Source organism: Zea mays, chromosome 7, assembly GCF_902167145.1.
Source record: "Zea mays cultivar B73 chromosome 7, Zm-B73-REFERENCE-NAM-5.0, whole genome shotgun sequence".
NCBI lineage: Eukaryota > Viridiplantae > Streptophyta > Magnoliopsida > Poales > Poaceae > Zea > Zea mays.
The window spans coordinates 166942606-166964067 of NC_050102.1; the positions used below are offsets into that span (position 1 = coordinate 166942606).

The 21462-nt window shown below is 47.5% G+C and overlaps 2 protein-coding genes across 2 annotated transcripts; one reads left to right on the top strand and one right to left on the bottom strand.

Annotated features, from left to right (window-relative positions):
* Positions 1-9180: 9180 nt before the first annotated feature.
* On the top strand, positions 9181-12398 carry LOC100279865 (Internal alternative NAD(P)H-ubiquinone oxidoreductase A1 mitochondrial). The gene is made up of 6 exons (NM_001367332.1): positions 9181-9365; positions 9987-10882; positions 11034-11194; positions 11293-11358; positions 11468-11926; positions 12033-12398. Exons 2-6 carry the CDS (start codon positions 10051-10053, stop codon positions 12186-12188), a joined length of 1674 nt encoding a protein of 557 aa, NP_001354261.1. The 5' UTR covers positions 9181-9365; positions 9987-10050; the 3' UTR covers positions 12189-12398.
* Positions 12399-13024: 626 nt separating this feature from the next.
* Positions 13025-18214, bottom strand: LOC100303986 (SC3 protein). Its single transcript, NM_001165524.2, has 13 exons — positions 17930-18214; positions 17546-17608; positions 17331-17435; positions 17162-17224; positions 16842-16875; positions 16278-16400; positions 15242-15304; positions 15066-15159; positions 14926-14971; positions 14743-14810; positions 14210-14258; positions 13652-13717; positions 13025-13567 (listed from the first exon to the last, which is right to left on the bottom strand). Exons 1-13 carry the CDS (start codon positions 17984-17986, stop codon positions 13481-13483), a joined length of 918 nt encoding a protein of 305 aa, NP_001158996.1. The 5' UTR covers positions 17987-18214; the 3' UTR covers positions 13025-13480.
* Between the last annotated feature and the right edge of the window lie 3248 nt (positions 18215-21462).

The following is a 21462-nucleotide window of genomic DNA, read 5'->3' on the forward strand; positions in this document are numbered from 1 at the left end:
ATGATGCAGTAATGAAAGAATGCGTTGCTCCAGTATCAAATAACACTTCTGCAATATGGGAGTCGACTGGGAACATACCTACTATCATGCCGGGGGTCTCCTGAACTGCTTCAACCTCCAAGTGGTTCAGCCTTCCATGATTATAGCGCGGCTGAGAGCGATTGCCTGCTCCAGGCTGAGGCACATTCTGCTTTGCTGGGGCATTGGGGCCTGACTGCTGCTGGGCTGCCTTCTTCGGACATTGCATCACCCAGTGGCCTTGCTCTCCACAGTGGAAACATGCTCTGTTTCCAACCTGAGCTGGTGCTGCCTGACTGTTCTGCTGGGTTGCTGGGGCAGGAAGACGAGGTGCTTGCTGATTCTGCCTTTGAAACTGACCTCCTGACTGATTGCTCTGACGGTTCTGGTACTGGTGCTGAGGATACTGCCTTTGAAACTGCTGATGCTGCTGAGGTTGATTGCCTGAGAAACGAGGACGGCTGCTGCTTCCAGGCTGTGATCCACTGATCTTGCGCTTACGATCCTCCATTTCCTTACGCTTTCTCTCCGTCATGATTGCTCTGTCAATCAGGTGCTGGAATGTCGGGAAGGTGTGATTCATCAGTTGGTACTGCAGAGGGTCAACCAAGCCTCTCAGGAAACGGTACTGTCGCTTGGCGTCGGTGTTAACATCTTCAGGAGCATAACGAGACAATTGCAGAAACCGGTCTCGATACTCACTGACAGACAACGGCCCTTGCTTGAGAGCCAGGAACTCCTCCTTCTTCACTGTCATCAGACCTGCAGGAACATGGTACTGACGAAAGCTACCTCTGAACTCTTCCCAAGTGATGGCGTCAGGGTGGGCATGGGTGGCGAGGTAAGACTCCCACCATGACTGGGCTGCTCCTCTCAACAGACGGGGACCATACAAGACTTTCTCCCTGTCATCGCACTGAGCGGTATGCAACTCCCGCTCCACAGTGCGCAGCCAATCTTCAGCATCCATAGGGTCAGAAAAATGAGCGAACGTTGGTGGATGACCTCTCATGAATTCAGCACGCTTGTCTCTGGGCATCTGAGGCATCTGAGGCTGAGGTGGGGCCTGCTGCTGTTGCTGCTGCTGCTGCTGAATGGCAGCCAAGGTCTGACCGATGGCTTGAACTGCCTGAGTCTGCATCAGAAACATCTGCTCGATGGACATCGGGGGTGGGGGCGGCAGGTGCTGCTGCTGGGGCACCTCTTCCTATGGAGCGGCTCGCTCCTGTTGAGCACGCCTTCCTCCTCTGCGCCTGTTCTCTGACATCTGCAGAATGCAACCACACATCAGAACTGATCTGGCAAATCTTGCAGCATAAGGAAAGAGGATAGAATTCTTCAACAGCACTGAACAGATGAGCGTCTTCACTGATCTCCAACACAGACCACACAACTTCTCAGATAAAGAGGAAAGGAGAATAATGGGTTTCCCAACTATATAACTAACCCCATTAACATAATAGGTAAACCAAAATGCAGGGGATACCCACACTCTGGTGACAATCATTACAAAGATCCAAACCAAACATAGTTCATCATGACAAACATAAATGCACAGGATATAGCAAACTACCCTGTCTAACTAAGACTAAATAAAACTGAGACTAACGCTAAGACTGAAGCCTCTATGTATATATATTTCGTATTAATTACAAGATCCAACTCTAACGATCTATGGTTCTAGAGTTATCTTGGTCTTGCAGTCGGGATTGCCATAAGACTGGTGTCCACGCTGAGGTGAGCGGTACGGGTGCTGAATCCCGATGGGAGCGGGGGAACTACCATCCAAGTGACGACGTTCCGCGCGCTCAGCCCGCAACAGGGCGATCTCAGCACGAGCCCTACTCAGCTCATCTAGTGCATGGTCCAGCTCCGTGTTTAGCACGGCGGCTAGGTTGACTGTGCTGCTCAACCTAGGATTGCCCTCACCGACAGGTGAGACAATCACGCCTCCTGTGCTGCCGGATGGACGGCGGGGGTAATACTTCAGGTCAAGACCGTCAGCTGCCCCACCGAAAACCGAGCAGTAGTGCGAAAGCGCACGCCGTGCAGCATCTTGCATGGCTGCCTCAGCTGAGTCCCGCTCAGAAATAGAATAGTGCTCTGAGCAGACCTCAGCACCCTGGAGACTGTTCTCCGGACAGCGCACCAAGCAGGTTGCCTCCCAGTGGTCCGGGTGGACCCCGCGACTATGCTGGTAGACCACACAGCGATACTCGACGGACCAAGTATGCCTGTCAAATGCCCGACGTAGCAGGGTGTCGAGCGCATCGTGGAAGTGACACCCGTGAGCAGCATCGCGAGTGATGGGTCGAGCAACCCATCCTTCCGGCTCAAGGTTAGCAGAGAAGTCGGTGTCGTGGCTCGAGCTGTCGTCGCCTCCTCCGTCGTCTGGGTCTCCTCCAGCAGCTACTCCAGAAGCTGGGATGCCCAGTGGTGGTGCAGGGGGCGGCTCCAGAGGAAGCACAGGGGAGCAGCTCCTCACAGACTCTATCTCCTGGTGGAGCGAGAAAGAAGAGCCCTGCTGCTCCTGCTCCTGTCGTCGACGTTCCTGCTCCTCATGCAGGCGGTGGTGTAGTCTCTCCAAGTGGCTGGACTGTCCGGCCACGGGACGGCGAAGCGGACGCTCAGCAAGGTGGGAGGGTAAGAAGGGGATGACTGACTTACGTGCAGTGTGTCTAAGTCGAGCCATCTACAAAAGACATCGCAAGCAAAAGGGTGAGAACAGAATTAATAGGACCAGCAAATAATGAATCATGAGTGAATGAAGGATTAGAATAAAACATGATTTTCAGCAAGGTATAATGTATAGTAGAACATAGGTTTGGTCGGTATGACCAACTTTTGAAGAGATATCAAAGTCAAGGCAGGGACAGAGGTCCATAGTCCTTAGAACGACCATTCTACTCTAGGTTAGCGGTCCTACAGTCAGCACGGCTTTGATACCACTTATGTCACACCCGGTTTTAGAAGGCAAACCGAATGCGAACCATGTACGTGCCAGGATCAGTTATTCACGTACACAGCAGTTACATAATATGGACATCATCACACAGTGCTCAAAATAGAATTTAAAGGGAATAATAGTTGATTACATCATACGTCTGAGACGTCCATATAGTTCTTACAGTAAATCAAAGTGCGGAAAAGAAACGTAGATAAACGCGGCCTTCACAGGCAGCCGACTGGGGGTTGCCGCTAACCCACTCCTAGAACTCATCGTAGTCTTGGAACTCCTGGAGGTCTCCTTCCACAGCTTCATCTTCGCCTGAGCAGTGGTTGCAATGCTGACAACCTGGGGGGGGGGGGGGGTTTGGTGTGTAGAGCAAGGGTGAGTACACATCAACATACTCAGCAAGTATCCTGTTTGGCTGTAGTGGACTAGCTGTATGTGGGGATAAGTCAAGCAGTTGCTTTTAGTTGGTCAGATTATTACTTACTAGTAGAAAGCCAAGTTTTAGCATTAACCCAAGTTATTAACCCAAACGTACTCCTTTCCAAACGGAAAGAGCACCACTTACCAGCATCATAGTCATAACCAAAACCATCAATCTCATAACCACCTGTACCAAAGTATCTCTGATCAAGTCTCACTAATCACTGGAGCTCCCTTGGCCGCTCATAACCGCGAGCACGACTGATATATCAGTTTTCAAACACTCTGCAGAGGTTGTGCACTTTACCCACAAGCCGTGATTCCCATTCTGCCCGGAGAGAGCTACTCCCCATTGACCACTACCTAGGTGGCCTAGCAGGGCATCACTACGTAGCCTTTACAAAGATTCCCCGAGGCTGTAGCCACCAGTTAGGTTTCCTAAATGTACCGCACTCCTCCCCAAGGGACAAATCAACCTTGGCAGAGCGAGCCGCATACACCGAGCCCCATTGACGGCACGACGGCTAAGTGAACTACACCCCGGATCCTCTAATTATTCAGCTAAGGGCATCCCATTCCACCCTCATGGTTGCACTGTTTTCCCGGGCGGTCATCCATAGAACAGGTCCTTACAGAGAGGCATTCGAGAAACCGCTCGAGCCCCCTTGAAGGTCACAAGTACAACATCATCATAAGAGAAGGGAAAACAGCGTATCATAGATAATCTCATCATGTTCATTGATTAGAGTTGAGCAATAGCATAAAGCTAAACAGTAATAATCCAACCCAAATAGGTAAGCAAGGATAGGGATAACAAAAGCTAGTCAAACCTTAGGCATAAATATGTAAAGCGGGAGGTGAATTAAAGAATGAATAGGACAGAGATAGGTCAAAGGACACTTGCCTCCACCAACCGACTGCTGCTCAGGGGCTTCTCCTGCGAGTTCCTCGGGCTCTTCAACCGGATCGTTCTCTATGCGAGCGCAAACATACATACATCCACACATTTAATACAAAAGAACAGTACACCATACAATAGAATGTAATAAGTAAACAGACGTTCCACGCGGGCTCGCGAGTACGGTTAAGAGAGAAAGAGGAAAAGACAGTCGAGAAACGATCATGTTACATGATTATAAATTAACTACTCGCTTAATGGAAGGAAATTTAATGTAGACACTATGTTTAGCGTAAAGTAAAGTCATGTTTCATGTCTAATTATTATAAGCAGGTGGAGATAAATAAAAAGGATGGTCGCGCGGCGAGACGCGCGACAAAGCTCTCTAAAACAAATTAAAAGTCAACGACTCGTCGCGCGACCGAGCACGCAGCGAGACACTTCGCCTTAGATACGAGGAGACGTTAAACGTCGCGCGACGAAGCGCACGACGGCATACGTCGACTAAACTGAGTCCAAAGTGGAACGTCGCGTGAATACACACGCGGCGTTACACCTTAAACAACCTGAAACAAAAAATGGATCGTCGCGCGACGAAGCGCACGACGCACACAAGATAGAATCTGAATTTAGACAAATCCATCGCGCGGCGAAGCGCGCGACGCAACACGCTAATTAACGAATAATCACCGCGAGCGCGGGCGAGCGAAGATACGGTCGGGCGAGGCCGGGACGGGAACGGGCGGCCGAACGGGGGGGCGGTTGAACCGGCCCAGAGGGCGGTTGAACCGGCCAGGGGCGGCCGAGCCGGGCGGGCACGGGGCAGGGCGCGGGGGCGGCCGAGCCGGGGGGGGGGGGGGGTGGGGGCGCGCGGGCAAGCGGGGAGGCCGAGCGGGGGGCCGAGCGCCGCCGGGGAGGCCGGGACGGGGCCGAGCGCCGCCGGGGAGGGAGGGGGAGGGGCCGAGCGGGGCCGAGCGGGGGCCGCACGCCGCCGGGGAGCCGAGGGGGCCGAGCGGGGAGCCGCCGCGGGACGGGCAGGGGCAGGCGGCCGAGCGCCGCCGGGGAGGGCCGAGCGGGGCCGAGCGCCGCCGGGGAGCCGAGGGGGCCGAGCGGGGGCCGCACGCCGCCGGGGAGGGAGGCCGGGCGGGGGGAGCGCCGCGCGAGGAGGCCGGGCGGGGGAGCGCCGCGCGAGGAGGCCGGGCGGGGCCGCGCCGCCGCGCCGAGGGACCGAGCGGGGGCCACGCCGCCGCGCCGAGGAGGCCGGACGGGGCCGCGCCGAGGGGCCGAGCGGGCGGGCGCCGCCGGGGAGGGCCGAGGCGGGGGGGCCGAACGCCGCCGCGGGGAGGGAGGCCGGGCGGGCGAGGCCGAGCGCCGCCGCGGGCGAGCGCCGCCGGGGTGGGGTCGCGCGCGGGCAGGGGGAAGAGGGAGGGCGCGCGCGGGGGGGGGAGAAGAGGAGGGAGAGGGAGAGAGAGGAGAAGGGGAGGGGAGGGGAGCTCACCTCGGGGTCCAAAATCCGGTGATCGCCGTCTCCAAATCCTAGGGCACCACGGGGAGAGAGAGGTGGAAGAGGGAGAGGTTGTTGCGAGGGAGATCCAAATGAGAGAGAGAGAGAGGATGGGGGCGCATGGGGGGGGGGGGGTTTGGGCGCCGGGGGCGCGCAGGCCGGGGCGGGCCGGGCCGGCTGGGCTGGACTAGGTTGGGCCGGGCCACTTCGCGGATCGAAAACCCACGACGAGCGCGGACCACTAAACGGAATTAAAACGCGAATCAAAATCTGGAACGGAACGAGACGAACACTCAACATCAGACAAAGAAATGTGCTTCGGCATGATGCAACACCCATGACACTTAGGTTTTGGTTTATACATGACACGGACACATGCCGTTATACTGGTTTGAAATTGGGAAGAAGGAGCAAACGGGGAAAGAGAAAAGAGAGTAACGCCCGAATTTGGTGAGAGAAAAGAAGAAAAAAATTCTACCCCCAAATTCAGGGCGTTACAGGCCGCTCTCGGGAATTCGCCGACGGCGTACGGCTAAAATTCACCGGACTGTCCGGTGTACACCGGACTGTCCGGTGTACACCGGACTGTCCGGTGAGCCAACGGTCGGCCGGGCCAACGGTCGGCCGCGCGATCTGCGCGTGACACGTGGCCGAGCCAACGGCTAGAAGGGGGCACCGGACTGTCCGGTGTGCACCGGACATGTCCGGTGCGCCAACGGCTCTCTGGCGTGCAACGGTCGGCTGCGCCATTTTAGGAAGGAGATCGGGCACCGGACAGTGTCCGGTGTGCACCGGACTGTCCGGTGCGCCCGATGACAGAAGGCAAGATCAGCCTTCCAGAATTGCTCTCAACGGCTCCTAGCTGCCTTGGGGCTATAAAAGGGACCCCTAGGCGCATGGAGGAGAACACTAAGCAACCTTAGAGCATTCTTGATCATCCACACTCAGTCTTTGCGCATCCGTTTGTCATTCTTAGTGATTCGAGCTCCGTTCTAGTGAGAACTTTGAGATAGTCTTTTGAGCTCGATTCTTGGCCGTGTGTGTGCGCATTTTGCTGTGGATTTGTGTGGGTTGCTTCCCTCCCTTACTCCGTATTTCTTTGTGAATCTCAAGTATAAGGGCGAGAGACTCCAAGTTGTGGAGATTCCTCGCAAACGGGATATTGAAAGGAAAAGCATAACACTGTGGTATTCAAGTTGATCATTGGATCACTTGAGAGGAGTTGAGTGCAACTCTCGTCCGTTGGGACGCCACAACGTGGAGTAGGCAAGTGTTGTACTTGGTCGAACCACGGGATAAACCACTGTGTCTTCTCTGTGTTGATCTTTTGTGGTATTGTGTTTTGTTGAGACTCATCTCTAGCCACTTGGCGATTATTGTGCTAACACTTAACAAGTTTTTGTGGCTATAAGTTTAAGTTTCACAGGATCACCTATTCACCCCCCTCTAGGTGCTCTCAATAAGGTATTTTCATGCTTGGGCCATAATCAAGTTCCCATATTTCCTCTATGAATCCAAAATATGTGGTCTTCTGTCCATGTAGGTCAAAAGCATCGATACGAACACCGCTATTTTGTGCAACACTTTTCATGTCTTTTGATTTAGTGTAGAATGTGTACCCATTGATGTCATATGCTTGCCATGATGTCACAAAACACGATGGCCCAGAAAGCCAAATTCTTCATTGTTTTCTCTTCCAAAGAGTCTCTGAATGAGATGTTTTTGTCCATTAACCATTCGTTGAAACGATGTTTGTGCTCCCTCATGATCCAGTCCTCTGTGCGGTTCTGATTTTCTTTACGAAGCTCATCCAGGTGTTCCTCTATGTAAGGCTCGGCTATCGTGAGATGTTGTAGTACACTACCATGAGCACAATGTACTAGCTTGTAATCCTCAATGTACCATGCAGTACCCGGCGGCCAGCGGCGCAGCAGTTAACAAAACGATCAATGAGCTAGATGGACTGTATTGGGTACGTATAAGGAGTTGTTGGAGTAGTGTATGTTTTTTGGGCTTTTAGACTTTTGAGAGGAGTCCGATATAAAGATATTGAGAGTAGAAATCTTAGGAACTGTTGGAGATGCTCTTAGGGTGTACCTAGAATGCATGCAAAGAAAGTATAGAGAAGAGGGAAGTAGAACCTCATAAAATGACATGTAAAGACTACACACACCCTCACATGACCCCTATAGTGCTCTTGCTCTAATGTAATCTTGAAATTGTCCTCATCTCATAAAACCCCATTAATCTCTCTAAACTTACTCACCGTAATCTACCTCTGCCTACACTTACGCAGGTGGTTGTAGACTTGTGCGCTAGCCACCTCATGCCACTAAACTCTTGAAGAGACTTAGCGATCTAGTTTAGATGAACCTCTTTGAAACCTTTGTCAGTCCTAGCACTAGTGAATATCAACTTGCACATATGCCTTAGGACAAAGGAGGACGTCACACATGTCCACCTCATAGCTCTTTGCTTCCTAGCAACAGGAGCAACAGGTGTCTCAACAACATCAACCTCATCTACCTCAACATGCACTACCTTATCAGCCATCTCCTAATGTAAATGGCCATTTCAGTAAAGAACATAAAACCAAAATTTGATAAAACAAGAGGACATCAAGGCATAGGGTCTAATTGGTTGCCTAGCATATCTCTATATTTAGAGAAGACTTTAGAATATATTATTAATTCTTTATATTTAAAGTAGGTGAGCATATATAGCGTTCATCGCAGACAAGTTAAGGCTGCATCCAACGTCTCCCCATTTGCTCCCCCTCTATTCAGTTGCCGAATAGGCCTAACGTTCCCCATGGCCCCTTTCTTTTGCAGGAGATAAAGAAAATCCCCTCTATAGAGGGGCTCTAATCTTCTCTTTTCGTTCATCAGTGTTTTATCGGTAAAACTAATATTTTTTCAAGTTTAATTACCTAATAATAATATGTATTACGATTCTACAGACATTGCAGTAATTTTTTTTGAACTCCAAAAACGCATGTTTAAAAGCCAAACAGCTTAGTTAAAATGTATATGAAGACCTAATAGGGAGAATGGTTGAGATAAAGTGAAGGCGGAGGAAGAAGAAGATATTTAAATATGAATAGAAGGTATGAATATAAGGATTTATGAGGAGAAATTGTTAAATTTATTCTAAGATGTTTCAAGAAGAACGTGTATAAGGGAGTGTACTGGAGATTGCGAGGGGTTCCAGCGGGCAGCGGCTACCGCGCATAGAGACCCGGGCAGACGAGAGGGCTTGTGGGGTCCCGGTCGATTTCTTCTTCTTGCTACGCAAGTCGAGGTCTCCCCGCCGCGACCGCGAGATCCCCCTCCGGCAAGTCAGGAAATAAAATAAAGTGAGGCAGCAACACGAGCACGGGCCGTGGCTCAATATCTCCAGATTTTCCCGAAACCCTTGTCCCATTTCCTTCCATATTATTTACATATACCCTCTGTCCTTGTCGCGGCGATGCTCTGTTGGTAATCTTGGAGGCGATCGATGTCGACAGGCCGTGACGTCGTCCGATGATTCTCCCTCTCCCTCGTCGCCTTCGTTGTCATCTTCGCACGGTAATCCTTCGAAAACTTTACCCGCGTTTGTGTGCGTTCTGGAACGGCCATCCACGAAAGCTGGGGCTCTTGGGTTGTACGCGCGGGCTGAGAGGGAACTGGGATGTGGAACCATGAACGAAATTCCATGGCGGGCAGCGGCGGGCACAACGCGCCATCGACCGCGGCCGGGTTTTTTTTTCCTGGTTACGTTGTAATGTTCCGCTTGTTTTCCATGCGCGTGGGCGCGTGGCTACGGATGAGTTCATCCGTATATATTCCTCCTGCACGACGTGGTACATGCGCGGGTTCTGATTTGCCTACGGGCTTTTGTTCTTCTCTCCGGCAAAGCAAATTTTTCTGGGGAAACAATTTGAGACTGCTTTTACTTGGAGTACAAGTCGTAGATGCACACACAGTTCGTCAGTTCCAAATTCCTGGGCTGGTCAATATCAGCGTACTAACCACATGCCCAATTTTTTTCTTAGCACCGAAACTTCTCCCAGGGAAAATGCGCATGGAAACAAAGCCAAGTCGCAGTCGTCATGTCCTTTTTGCTGTGCTTGCGTTGTCTACAGACACACAGACATATATATTTTCGTGCAGATTTGTCATCAGTTATGCACACACTCCTGAATGCAGTTCGTTTGGTTGGACACTTGGACTTCCCTCGCACGCTTGAAGGTTGAAGCAGCTGCTCCCGCAGATGGCGGCGGTGTGGTCTAGGATCGGGAGGGGAGCGCAGCTGTCGCTGTCGCTGTCCCTGTCGAGGACCTTCTACGACGGCGCGTCGGCGGCTTCCACGCTGCGCAGTGCTGCCGCGCTGTCCCGCGCCCGGGGCCAGCACGCGTCGTCGCTCCACAGCCTCGCGGGAAGGTCCGCCGGCCACCTCCTCCAGCCGCCGAGCAGGGGCATCGTGACCACGCCCGCGAGGCTTCACCCGGCGTCGTCCGCGGCAGTGGTGGCAGAGCTCTCGGACGCGGAGGCGAGGGAGTCCGAGGCCGTGGCGGCGCCGCCTCGCCAGATGCCGAGCCTCGGCCCGACGCGGCCCGGGGAGAAGCCCCGCGTCGTGGTGCTGGGCACCGGGTGGGCGGCGTGCCGGCTGCTCAAGGACGTGGACACGCGCGCCTACGACGTCGTGTGCGTGTCCCCCCGGAACCACATGGTGTTCACGCCGCTGCTGGCGTCCACGTGCGTCGGCACGCTCGAGTTCCGCTCCGTCGTCGAGCCCGTCAGCCGCATCCAGTCGGCGCTCGCCACCCGCCCCGGCTCCTACTTCTTCCTCGCCTCCTGCACCGGCGTCGACACCAAGGCGCACGAGGTGTACTGCGAGGCCGCGTCCAGCGACGGACAGCTGCCCTGCCACCCGTACCGGTTCAAGGTCGCCTACGACAAGCTGGTGATCGCGAGCGGCGCCGAGCCGCTCACCTTCAACATCAAGGGTGTCCAGGAGCATGCCATCTTCCTCCGCGAGGTGAGCCACGCGCAGGAGATCCGCAGGAAGCTGCTCGCTAATCTCATGCTGGCCGAGAATCCAGGTAACAACAGAACATCGGTTCACTTACACACCTCTCTTGCGGTCAAATACGTCAACCATTAGTTACTACGCGCATTATATATTGATCTTTTTTTAGTTAGCACGCATTGCAAAGCTCGACTGTGATTGTAACCAAGCATTGTGCTCCCTAGGCTTGTCTGCGGAAGAGAAGGAGCGGCTCCTGCACTGCGTGGTGGTCGGCGGAGGACCCACCGGCGTCGAGTTCAGCGGCGAGCTCAGCGACTTCATCACACGCGACGTGCGCCAGAGGTACGCGCACGTCAAGGACTACGTCAAGATCACCCTCATCGAGGTACGTATACGTACTCGGAGCACCCTAGCTCATCGACTCGATTTACTGAACAGTGAAGAAGTCTCCGCTCATCGCTTCGTTTATGACCGTTCTTCCAGGCAAACGAAATCTTGTCATCGTTCGATATCGGACTGCGGCAGTACGCGACGAATCACCTGTCAAAGGTAACACAGGCTTCTTTCTGTGAGGACACTGAAGTACAACATTCTCGCAAATGGAGATCAATTTTAATGTGATCGCATGGCTTAATCTTTCGTGCTGCATCTTTGGCAGTATGGAGTTAATCTGGTGCGAGGCATTGTGAAGGAGGTGAAGGCCACGGAGATCACCCTGAGCGATGGCACCCGCGTGCCCTACGGCCTGCTGGTCTGGTCCACGGGCGTCGGCCCGTCGGAGTTCGTCAGGTCCCTGCACCTTCCCAAGTCCCCAGGCGGGAGGGTCGGCGTGGACGAGTGGCTCCGCGTGCCCACGGCGCCGGACGTGTTCGCGCTGGGCGACTGCGCGGGTTTCCTGGAGGGGACCGGCAAGCCGGTGCTCCCGGCGTTGGCCCAGGTCGCGGAGCGGGAGGGCCGGTACCTGGCGCGGCTGCTCGGGAGGATCGCGGCGCAGAACGGCGGCAAGGCGCACTGCGCCGGCAAGGCCGACCTCGGGGAGCCGTTCGTGTACAAGCACATCGGCAGCATGGCGTCCGTCGGCCGGTACAAGGCGCTCGTCGACCTCAGGGAGAACAAGGCACTGCCGCTGAGCCCTTCAATCTCCCCTCTGACTCACCAGTGCAACGCAAAATGTGGCATGAGATTAGTGCCGAGATTTGACAAGTCGGTTCTCGTACTTGCAGGATGCCAAGGGGGTGTCGATGGCTGGCTTCCTCAGCTGGCTGATGTGGCGGTCAGCGTACCTGACGCGGGTGGTGAGCTGGAGGAACAGGTTCTACGTGGCGGTGAACTGGGGAACGACGCTTGTGTTTGGCAGGGACAACACCAGGATTGGCTGACGACGTTTAGCAGCTTAAGCTGGTGTTCCTCTGGATAGTACCACGGGAACAAGAGACTGCCTGTCATTGTTGTTCTTTTGTTTGTAATTCAACACGTGCTGAGAGATTTCTATTGGCTTCCATACTCTCTCTCTCTCTATTGGTCAGATGAAGTCATGAAGTGCAGACTTGCAAATGTAAGTCACCAGTTTCTTTTTTAAAAAAAAGATTAAAGATATGATGCCGATGGAGCTTGTACAACAGACGAAAAATACATAGACATAGATGTTATCTCTCATATTTTCCTCCCCCGTCTCGCCTCTCTTTTCTTTCTCTGTCTATATTTAGCGCTCTTTTTTCCCTTCAGGGTAAATTAAAAATATACCATCTTAATTTTGAAAAGTTAAAAACTAGTTCATTTTTATGTCACTGCAAGACATCAAAATAAATGAACCATCTAATCTTGTAAAAGTGGAGCGATATATATACAGTCGGGTTAATTAGAATGGTAAGAACTATGTAAGCAAGCCTTAAATACAAGCGAGTCTTCTAGTTCGTTAGAACATGATTCAACCTTCGTTAGATCATGATTCAGATCATGATTCAACCGTATATATTTATAGTTTATTAGAGTTCTTTTATAAAGCTAGATAAACTAATGGTGGAAGGATTTTAGTGTTAAATATGATATATAGTTAGATCAAGATTTAACCAACGCTCGATTGCACCTTTACATGTAAGGTCTGCTTGCATAGTAGAAATGTACCGCTGCAATTTTTTTTAAAAGCTAAAAACTAGCTTATTTTCATACCACTCCATGACATCAAAATAAGCTAAGCATCTAATTTTGCAAAACCATTCCTTTTCAATTGAAGACGCACACGCTTCAAACACCGCATTCAAACAATACACGATCACGCATGATCATTTGCTGCCTTGCCAAATGCTTCCGCCAATATCACCACTGTATTATTGTTCCAACGAAGTACCAATAGCCGTTCAAAAGGAGTACAAATAGTTAACAGCACTGTACAACTTAACTAAACTTGATTCATAATCCATTCCACATTTCAACTAGCAAGAACAAAACGATTAAGTAAAGCTGTAAAAGCTGCACATTCCCCATTCTTGTTAGATCAGGACGGGGAGTGATATAATGTCACTTGTAACATCATGATAACCTACTGGCAGTTTGGTATCATAGTCAGCAACCAAGGAAGAAACATCTGCTTTTTGTTCGGTGCACAACCTATCCACCGGAAGTATGCGCTTGGGCCTAGGACTGTCATCACAAAAAAAATACCACACCACACTTAAAATGCGGCTCTCATTGCACCCCTCGTCGCATCACGCTTCATCTCTGCAGCCTTTCCACTTCCACGGAAGTACATGTACACTTGCTGCACGCGGTCCAAAAAGGGCTCAAGTATGTCACACTGAAGTTGGTTCAGGAAAATTAGAACGGTTGATAATAGAAAACTGACCTGGATGACCCAGATGCTAAGCAATGATTCCAGACAGAACAGTCCAAATCCAACAAAGTAGAATATCTGCAGAACAAGCGTGTGGATTACTAGGTTACCAAAAGAACCATAGAATTATGTTTCGCATCAAGGATACTAGATGATTATTTATCAAAATTTTCAAAGATATATATATATATATATATATAGGCAACGTATCCTGTGTAAAAGGTTCTCGTGTGTAAACATGCTAAAACGTCTTAACAACCTTTAGATCCAGAATCAAAGGCTAATCTTAATCCCACCTGATAATCTTGTGTTTTTTTCTAAAGAACCCCCTCCTGGTAATCTGGTGCGGTGGCGGTTAGGTGGGATTAAAATTAGCCTTTGATTCTGGATCCAAAGGTTGTTAAGGCGTTTTAGCATGTTTACACACGAGAACCTTTTACACAGGATATGTTGCCATATATATATATATATATATATATATATATATATATATATATATATATATATATATATATATATATATATATATATATATATCTGATTTAGCAAACAAAAAGGTGATCAGCTTACCCCAACCAAAGCATTCACGCTAATAAGATCAATTGCTGGCAAAATTCCTCTGCAAAAGTAAACGAGAGGGGTTATAGTTAATGCAAGGATGTCTCAGTTATCTATTGCCCCTCTAAACATAGGATCAAAAGATCTTGGGATGCTCCTGTCCAGATCAGTAAAACATTTCGGGCTTGTTTGGGACAAAGGGTAATGGAGGGGATTGAGGGGGCTATAATCCCTCACTATTCAAAATTAAGTAGTAGGGGATTCTAGCCCCCTCAATCCACTCCATTACCTTTGATCCCAAACAAGCCCTTCGTGTTTTTATCTTCATCCAGTGAGGGGGTTGTCAACCAGGAAATAGAGCAGTGGAGATTTGTTCTATAAAATCTAACTAAACTAATTTTGAAATCAACATTACTTTACAGACACATTGAAATGTGCAGAATATACATATCCTGTCACCCATACATCATAGTAAAAGCACATTTGATCAAGTGCAACTTTACAAAAGCCAAAAGCTTTTAAGAAAAGGCAGGCAAGAAACTTACGCCAATGATTTTCCTTCAAATACAACAGGAGGAGCCACAGCAGAAAATACGCAGAAAAGAATGTGGAACTGTAAGTGCAGAAGGTTCAAGCATTAACGTGTGATCTTAAATTAAATATAGAACATAATAATAACATAAATAGAATCATAATTCATAGATGCTTAACAAACTTATTATATTTACCACGTAAAGCAAGAAGAACAATCCAAACTTCAATGCGCTATCAGTCCTGCAAAACAAGTTGCCAGCAAGCATTACCTATATGTGCATACAAAAAAATGGTAGATGCACAAAATAATGTAATGAGATTTCAAATAAAATACCTCATTGCATTATATAGAGGACGATACCACAAAACATATGCACCAGGAACACCAGATATGAAGTAGATTATTGCCAACAACCAGATCTTAACGCCTGAAAACGGTTGATACAATTTAAAGTGTGAGCACGATATAATTGATAGAACAACAAATAACACCAAAATGATTCAGTATACCTTCCCCCTTGATCCAAGCTGTAGTAACTGCTATGACATTCCAGAAGAGGCAGCAAACCAACCCTATTCAATATCAAATAAAACTGTTGAAATGGTATGCTCCAATAGATCATATGCAAATTAATAAGTTAAATTGCTAATCCTTCGATCTGTGCCACTATAAAATAAGAAAATAAGTAGAATTCTCAATGCGATATAGCTCTGCAAAACTTCTAATGAAATGCAACTTTTGAGTACCTCAATTTCTTATTGAAAGCTCCTCCCTATGTTTAAGAAATTAATTTAACATGTTTGGAGAATGCAGACATACAAGAACATAACCACTGATAATTTCATCGGCGCACATATCAATTTAATTACTTGTATTCTGACTAAAAAATAAGAAATGTATCAAAGTATCAGTTTTCCATTCTAAAATATATCTGACCAAAACAATTACAGGAATGCCGGAGTCATTGATTCAAAGGTTGGAACAAATTGCTTGTATGTCTTACATATAGGTTCACAAGCCACCGGTGAGACGATAAAACCAATGGAAAATCTTCATTTGTAATAATAATTGGTCCGCACAACATGTGTTCAACAAAATGACATACAACATACATATGACCACAAACTCCAGTTCTCATGCAACAAACAACCAGCGAACTTCGTAATACTCAAGTACAAGTTCTTTTATAGTTCTCCAACGACGTGCATTGCTGCAGTTCTTTTGACTAGATGACATCATCTTTTGTGTAGCGTTTAGTGCAGTTTGTACAATAGCATATTCGTATCTCTAGGAAGCATATGTTGCAGCCCCTTGGGCTATAAATATGTATCTCAACTCTTAGATGGGTATGGCATTTGAGTAGTGTGTGAGAATTGAGAAATAAACGAAAATTGCCCAACTCGTAGTGTCATCCTCTCGATGAAGGTAAGAGTCTCGTTGCTTACATGGAAAACATGTCCATTGCAACATTAAATAAAAGAGAATATTGAAGATTATTCATCAGAGTGAAAGGTTTCATGACATTGAGAATCAGAGGCAGCATACCAAGAAACGACGCAAATGCAACATATTGCATTCTTTGAAGGTGACTCGGTATCTCATTGGTGATATCATGATGGATGAGTGGCAGAAAAGGAGGCCAATTTTTCTCCTCAATGACAATGCCAGCTGCCAAACAAAATAATAAAATGTAAGCTTAGCAACCTCTGAAACAAAATGAGCTTTATATTAAAAACATGGAACAAATAATCTTCATGACAAGGCCCAGTTGAGTGGGAAAGAGAATGAATGTATGAAAGCCTTCCAACTTTCTGCTGTTCACTATTCGTACTTGTTTTACATAATTTATGTAAGGTCATTTACCACAGTACCCTTTCCCTTCAAGACAAATTAGACCCTGGTTTTGCAAAATTCATCGTATAGAATTAGCTACCATGTAATTCTTTCAGATCATCAGATGTAATATACATACTTCTAGCATGCCAAGGTTAGGTGTATAGATGCTCAAAAAACAATATGTGTATCACATGCTTATTTCTTCTTTAATGGGAACGAAAGGTACAGTGCTTGTACTGAGTCAATGATAAACAAACAATAATGAGTATTTACCTCTCGCTGCAGCCTCCTCTCTCCGTTTTAGTTCCTATTCAAAATAACAGAGAAGGCAGAGAGTCAGAATCTGGCAACAGTTCTTCAGAGGCATCAATTTGCGGCAACAAAGTAGAGTCTAGTAGGGATTTAAGCAGTGCATTCTACTTCACATATAAGCCTAGTAAGCAGTTCCTCGTGCTTGGAATGAAAACTAAACCAATGATCTCAACAACAACAAAACCAATTATCTCGACCTTGAAGAAAAGTGAGCTATGATTGTGTTGTTTTTAATTAAAACTGACAGGGAGATGCAGATGCATGTGTCATGTGCAGAATACCTTCTCCCTCTTGTTCAATTCCGCTTCCCTTGCTTGCAGCTCCTTCTCCCTTCTCTTCAGGTCCTGGATAAAGCACATGTTATTGGTAGCGCTGAACAGCATTTTCTAGTAAGTGTGTACATTACAGCTGCATTTTGCACGTGAGAAGGCAATGCACATTTACTCGCACCTTTGACGAGTCCAGGGGTATGTCCACTGTAGCACTGAAGTCTGCTGGTTCAGGAGGAAGCGGCGAAAGGCGCGAATTGGATGCAGGAGGCATGTTTCTGGTGTTCTACATTTCGGCAGAAACCGCACAACAATAGCAGGTAAGCAATATGTAACCCCTAGCAGTTATAACATGCCACGGGGATCGCATAACTCATAAAGAACAGAACAACTCACAGGCATGTAAAACGCACCACCGCCGAAGTTGGACTGCCCGCCAGCCTTGCCGCGCGCTTGTTCCTATCAAGGAAACCCACCAATAAAAACTTCAACCAGAGACACGCGCAAGAGGTTCAGGCACCGTTGCATCATCAGTCCAGAAAAAAAATCCCACTAGCAGCGTCGGCCACGGCGATACTGCAAGGGAGGATATGCATTTGCTTTTTCTATCGCCGGGACGTGGTCAGATCTGCGCCCCCTCCAGATCCAAACAGGAGCCAAGTAGCGAATGCCCCGCTGATTCTCGGGAGAAAGCCGATGACAGATAAGGAAACTAGATCTGCGCCCGGGCAACGGCGGGATCGCCATGGCCATAGGGGTGGAAGGAGTGGGCGCGCGTACCGAGAAAGGGTTCACGTCCTCCTCCTCGAAGGGGTTGCCGTCGTAGCGCCCCGCCATGCTGCTCCGCCCCTTCTGCTTGAAGGAGTCCTGCCGAACAGAGGAGCGCACACGCGCAGCACCGCCCCCACACCACACCGACACCGACTAGATGGGGCGGGCGATGGCGACTCCTCTTTGCCGTCTTGCGAAGGAGAGGATGAGGCGGGTGAACGCGCACACGCGGAGCCACCTGTCCACCCAGTAACCGCTCGTGGGCCAAACTTTTGTTTAGTTTTTTTCATTCGTTCCCTCCGTATCTCGTGGGCCCATTAAATTGTTTATAGGGTGTGCGGCGAGTGGTCAACTCAGGCGGGCGCCTCGACGTGGACAGTTTTTTTTTCATCTTCCCCTAATCACTTAGGGGTGTTTAGTTCTGTGGACTAAAGTTTAGCCCAAGCGTTTGACTTTCAAATAGGAGTATGAAATATAGACCCAACCAACTGTACTAGATTCGTCTCACTTTTTAATCTTCGGCTCAGAAATTAGTTTTATAATCCGACTACATTTAATACCTCAAACGGAGGTTCAAACATTCGATGTGATAAGGGCTAAATTTTAGCAGGGGCAAACCAAACACCCCTTAATGTTCACTCTACTCTTTTTCGATTCAAATATGGAGTCCGTCTTTGCTCCATATTACAAAATGAGTCTGTTCCTATGACGAGATCAGATAGGAATAAGGTGTCGTTTGATTCTAACGAAAACGGTAAAGATAATAATTAATATTCGATTATCAACGCTAACAAGTTTGAATAGAACGATATTATTTTATAGTATGATATTTGATTATGATTAGATTTAAATAAATATAGTTTAACGTTATCAATATCATTCATGTTATAAATATGTGAATCAAACAATAACTAAGTCTGACCCTCTGGTGGTTCAGGTATATGATCCTAAGCGTTCATTTATTCGATGGATGGCTGGATGCAAAGATCATCGTGTCTCATAACCTCGTGCTGTTTGATTTACCGGTGGCCAGACTTGTCTCGTCCAGCACCTACAGACGTCCGAATTTTTTGTTTTTTAGCTCCTTTCGTGACAAAAATTTACGTTTGGACCCCCAAAAATTTTATTTGCACGTTTGGACCCGATGCTCGGCGCCATAGGCTGTGGCGCCTATGGCGCCGAGCTGTGACGTGGCAGCAACGGCTACTTAAGCCTAGGGCTGACCTGGCACTGACGTGGTGGCAGGCGCGACCTCGTAGCTCGGCGCCACAGATCTTGGCGCCGAGCTACGAATTCCTATAAAAACGCCTGCGCGGCTGGCCGAGAGCAGCGCATTTCATCTCATTTCCAAACTTCGTCAAAATTTGTTGGATTCAAAGATTTGAGTTGGTTCACTTCGTAGACCAAGGTATGATGCCCAATTGATTCGTTTTTTATATTGGGTTGTTAATTTCATAGTTGCTCATAGTTTCATAGTTGCTCATAGTTTCACTTCGTAGACCAACGGCGGGCGGCGGCGATTTCGACTCGGGAACGGCGGCGGCGGGTTTTGCGGTAAGTGAATCCAACAGAGAAGAAACGCGCAGAGAGAAAGGTAGTTTGCGGGTATTTCCTAGCTCGGCGCCAAGATCTGTGGCGCCGAGCTAGGTGCCACGCGTACTGCCACGTCACACAGCTCGGCGCCATAGGCCGTGGCGCCGAGCTGTGTTACCTCGGCGCCACAACCTATAGCGCCGAGCATCGGGTCCAAACGTGTAAATAAAATTTCTGGGGGTCCAAACGTAAATTTTTGTCTCGAAAGGGGCTAAAAACAAAAAATTCGATACAGACGTTTGATTTCGAGCGCCTGGAGCTGGGATCAGCTGCCTGGGAGGCAATTGCCTGGTAGGGCATGAACCATGCGGGCCCATATATGGCCGTGCATGTCACCAAGGTCATGTTTGGTTCACTGTCTAATTTGTCACATTTTGTCTAACTATTCTGACTAAGGTTAGTTATTCAATTCAGACGACTAATCTTAGACAAAGTGTGACATATTTTGCCACGAACCAAACAGACCCCAAATTCCACCAAACCAATGACTAATCAATTATTTTTTATTGTTTCTCTCTTATCATCAAATTTCTCCTCTGCTTCCTATTTAGGCTAGTTTAGTGACCAAAGAATTGAAGGAGACTTATTAGTGGATTCCCTCCAATTATCTGGTCACCAAATCGGCCCTTTGGGTGTCTAGTTTCACCCAACTAAGGAGATGTTTGGTATGGTTCTAGGTTCCAACTCCGGTGTGGAGTTATAGTTTAAAATATCAATTTAAATATTTTTAATCTAAATAATAAATAAAATGACTTATCTAAATGTTTAAAGGCTTGCAACTCCAACTCCATGATTTTCTAGAGCACCTAATGACATATTCCACTAACTCTACCAAATTTTCTAGAGTTGGAGTTGGCCGAAAAAGGCCTAAAAGAGGTATTTCAAAAAAAATTTTGTATTATGACCCTCAAAACTCTATGAAGTTAACAACTCTAGAGTTATACTGACTCTAATCAGGTCCTCTTTAAAGTTTTGCTCTAGAACGATGCCTTGTTAAACCTAATTAAGCATATATTTAACACTCATAATTGATATTAAACATTTGATATGACATGAAATAAATTTTAGTCATAGGAGCCAAACACCCCTTAGAGTCATGCTTCTTGTGTACAAACTTTGCTTCATGTGTACAGACTATTAGTTCAACTAAAACACGATGTTTTATGAAATAAAATATTCATCCGAGACTTGATCAATTAATTAAATATTACATAATTCTAAAATAAATAAAAGTTGCATAATACAACAAACATAAATGTAAATCACATGTTTCGTAACATACATTTGAATTTTTAGACTTTAAATGATTAAAAATAGATAGTTGATGTAACATACACTTAGGATAGAGACTAATGTTTAGTTCATCTATTTTATTCTATTTTAATTCTAAATTGTTAAATACGGAAACTTCCGTATTTAATAATTTAGGGATTAAAATAGAATAAAATAGATGGCTAAGGGGTGTTTGAATGTGCTAGAGCTAATAATTAGTTGGCTAAAAATTGCTAGTAAAATTAGAGCATCTCCAAGAGACTCTTTATTTTTTACTCTCTATTTAACTCTGTATTTGTATCTCTATAAATATTAAACTCTATATGTAACATCTCATTCCAACGGACTCTCCAACATACAAGTTAGCTTGGCTAGCAAGAGTTGCTAGCCAAATTTGGCTAGTGAGGGAGTTAATTTAGAGAGTCAGATAGATTAGAAATAGCTAAAATTTAACTTGACAGGCTATTTAGTTAGTCTCTTGGAGATGCTCTTAGCTAGCTAACAAATAGATAGCTAACTATTAACTAATTTATTAAAAATAACTAATAGTTGAACTATTAGATAAACTGTTTGGATGTCTTCAATTAATTTTAGTCACTAACTATTAGCTCTAGTACATTCAAACATCCCTAAAAATTGGCACATAGAAACCAAACACCTCCTTAAACTAGTCAAAA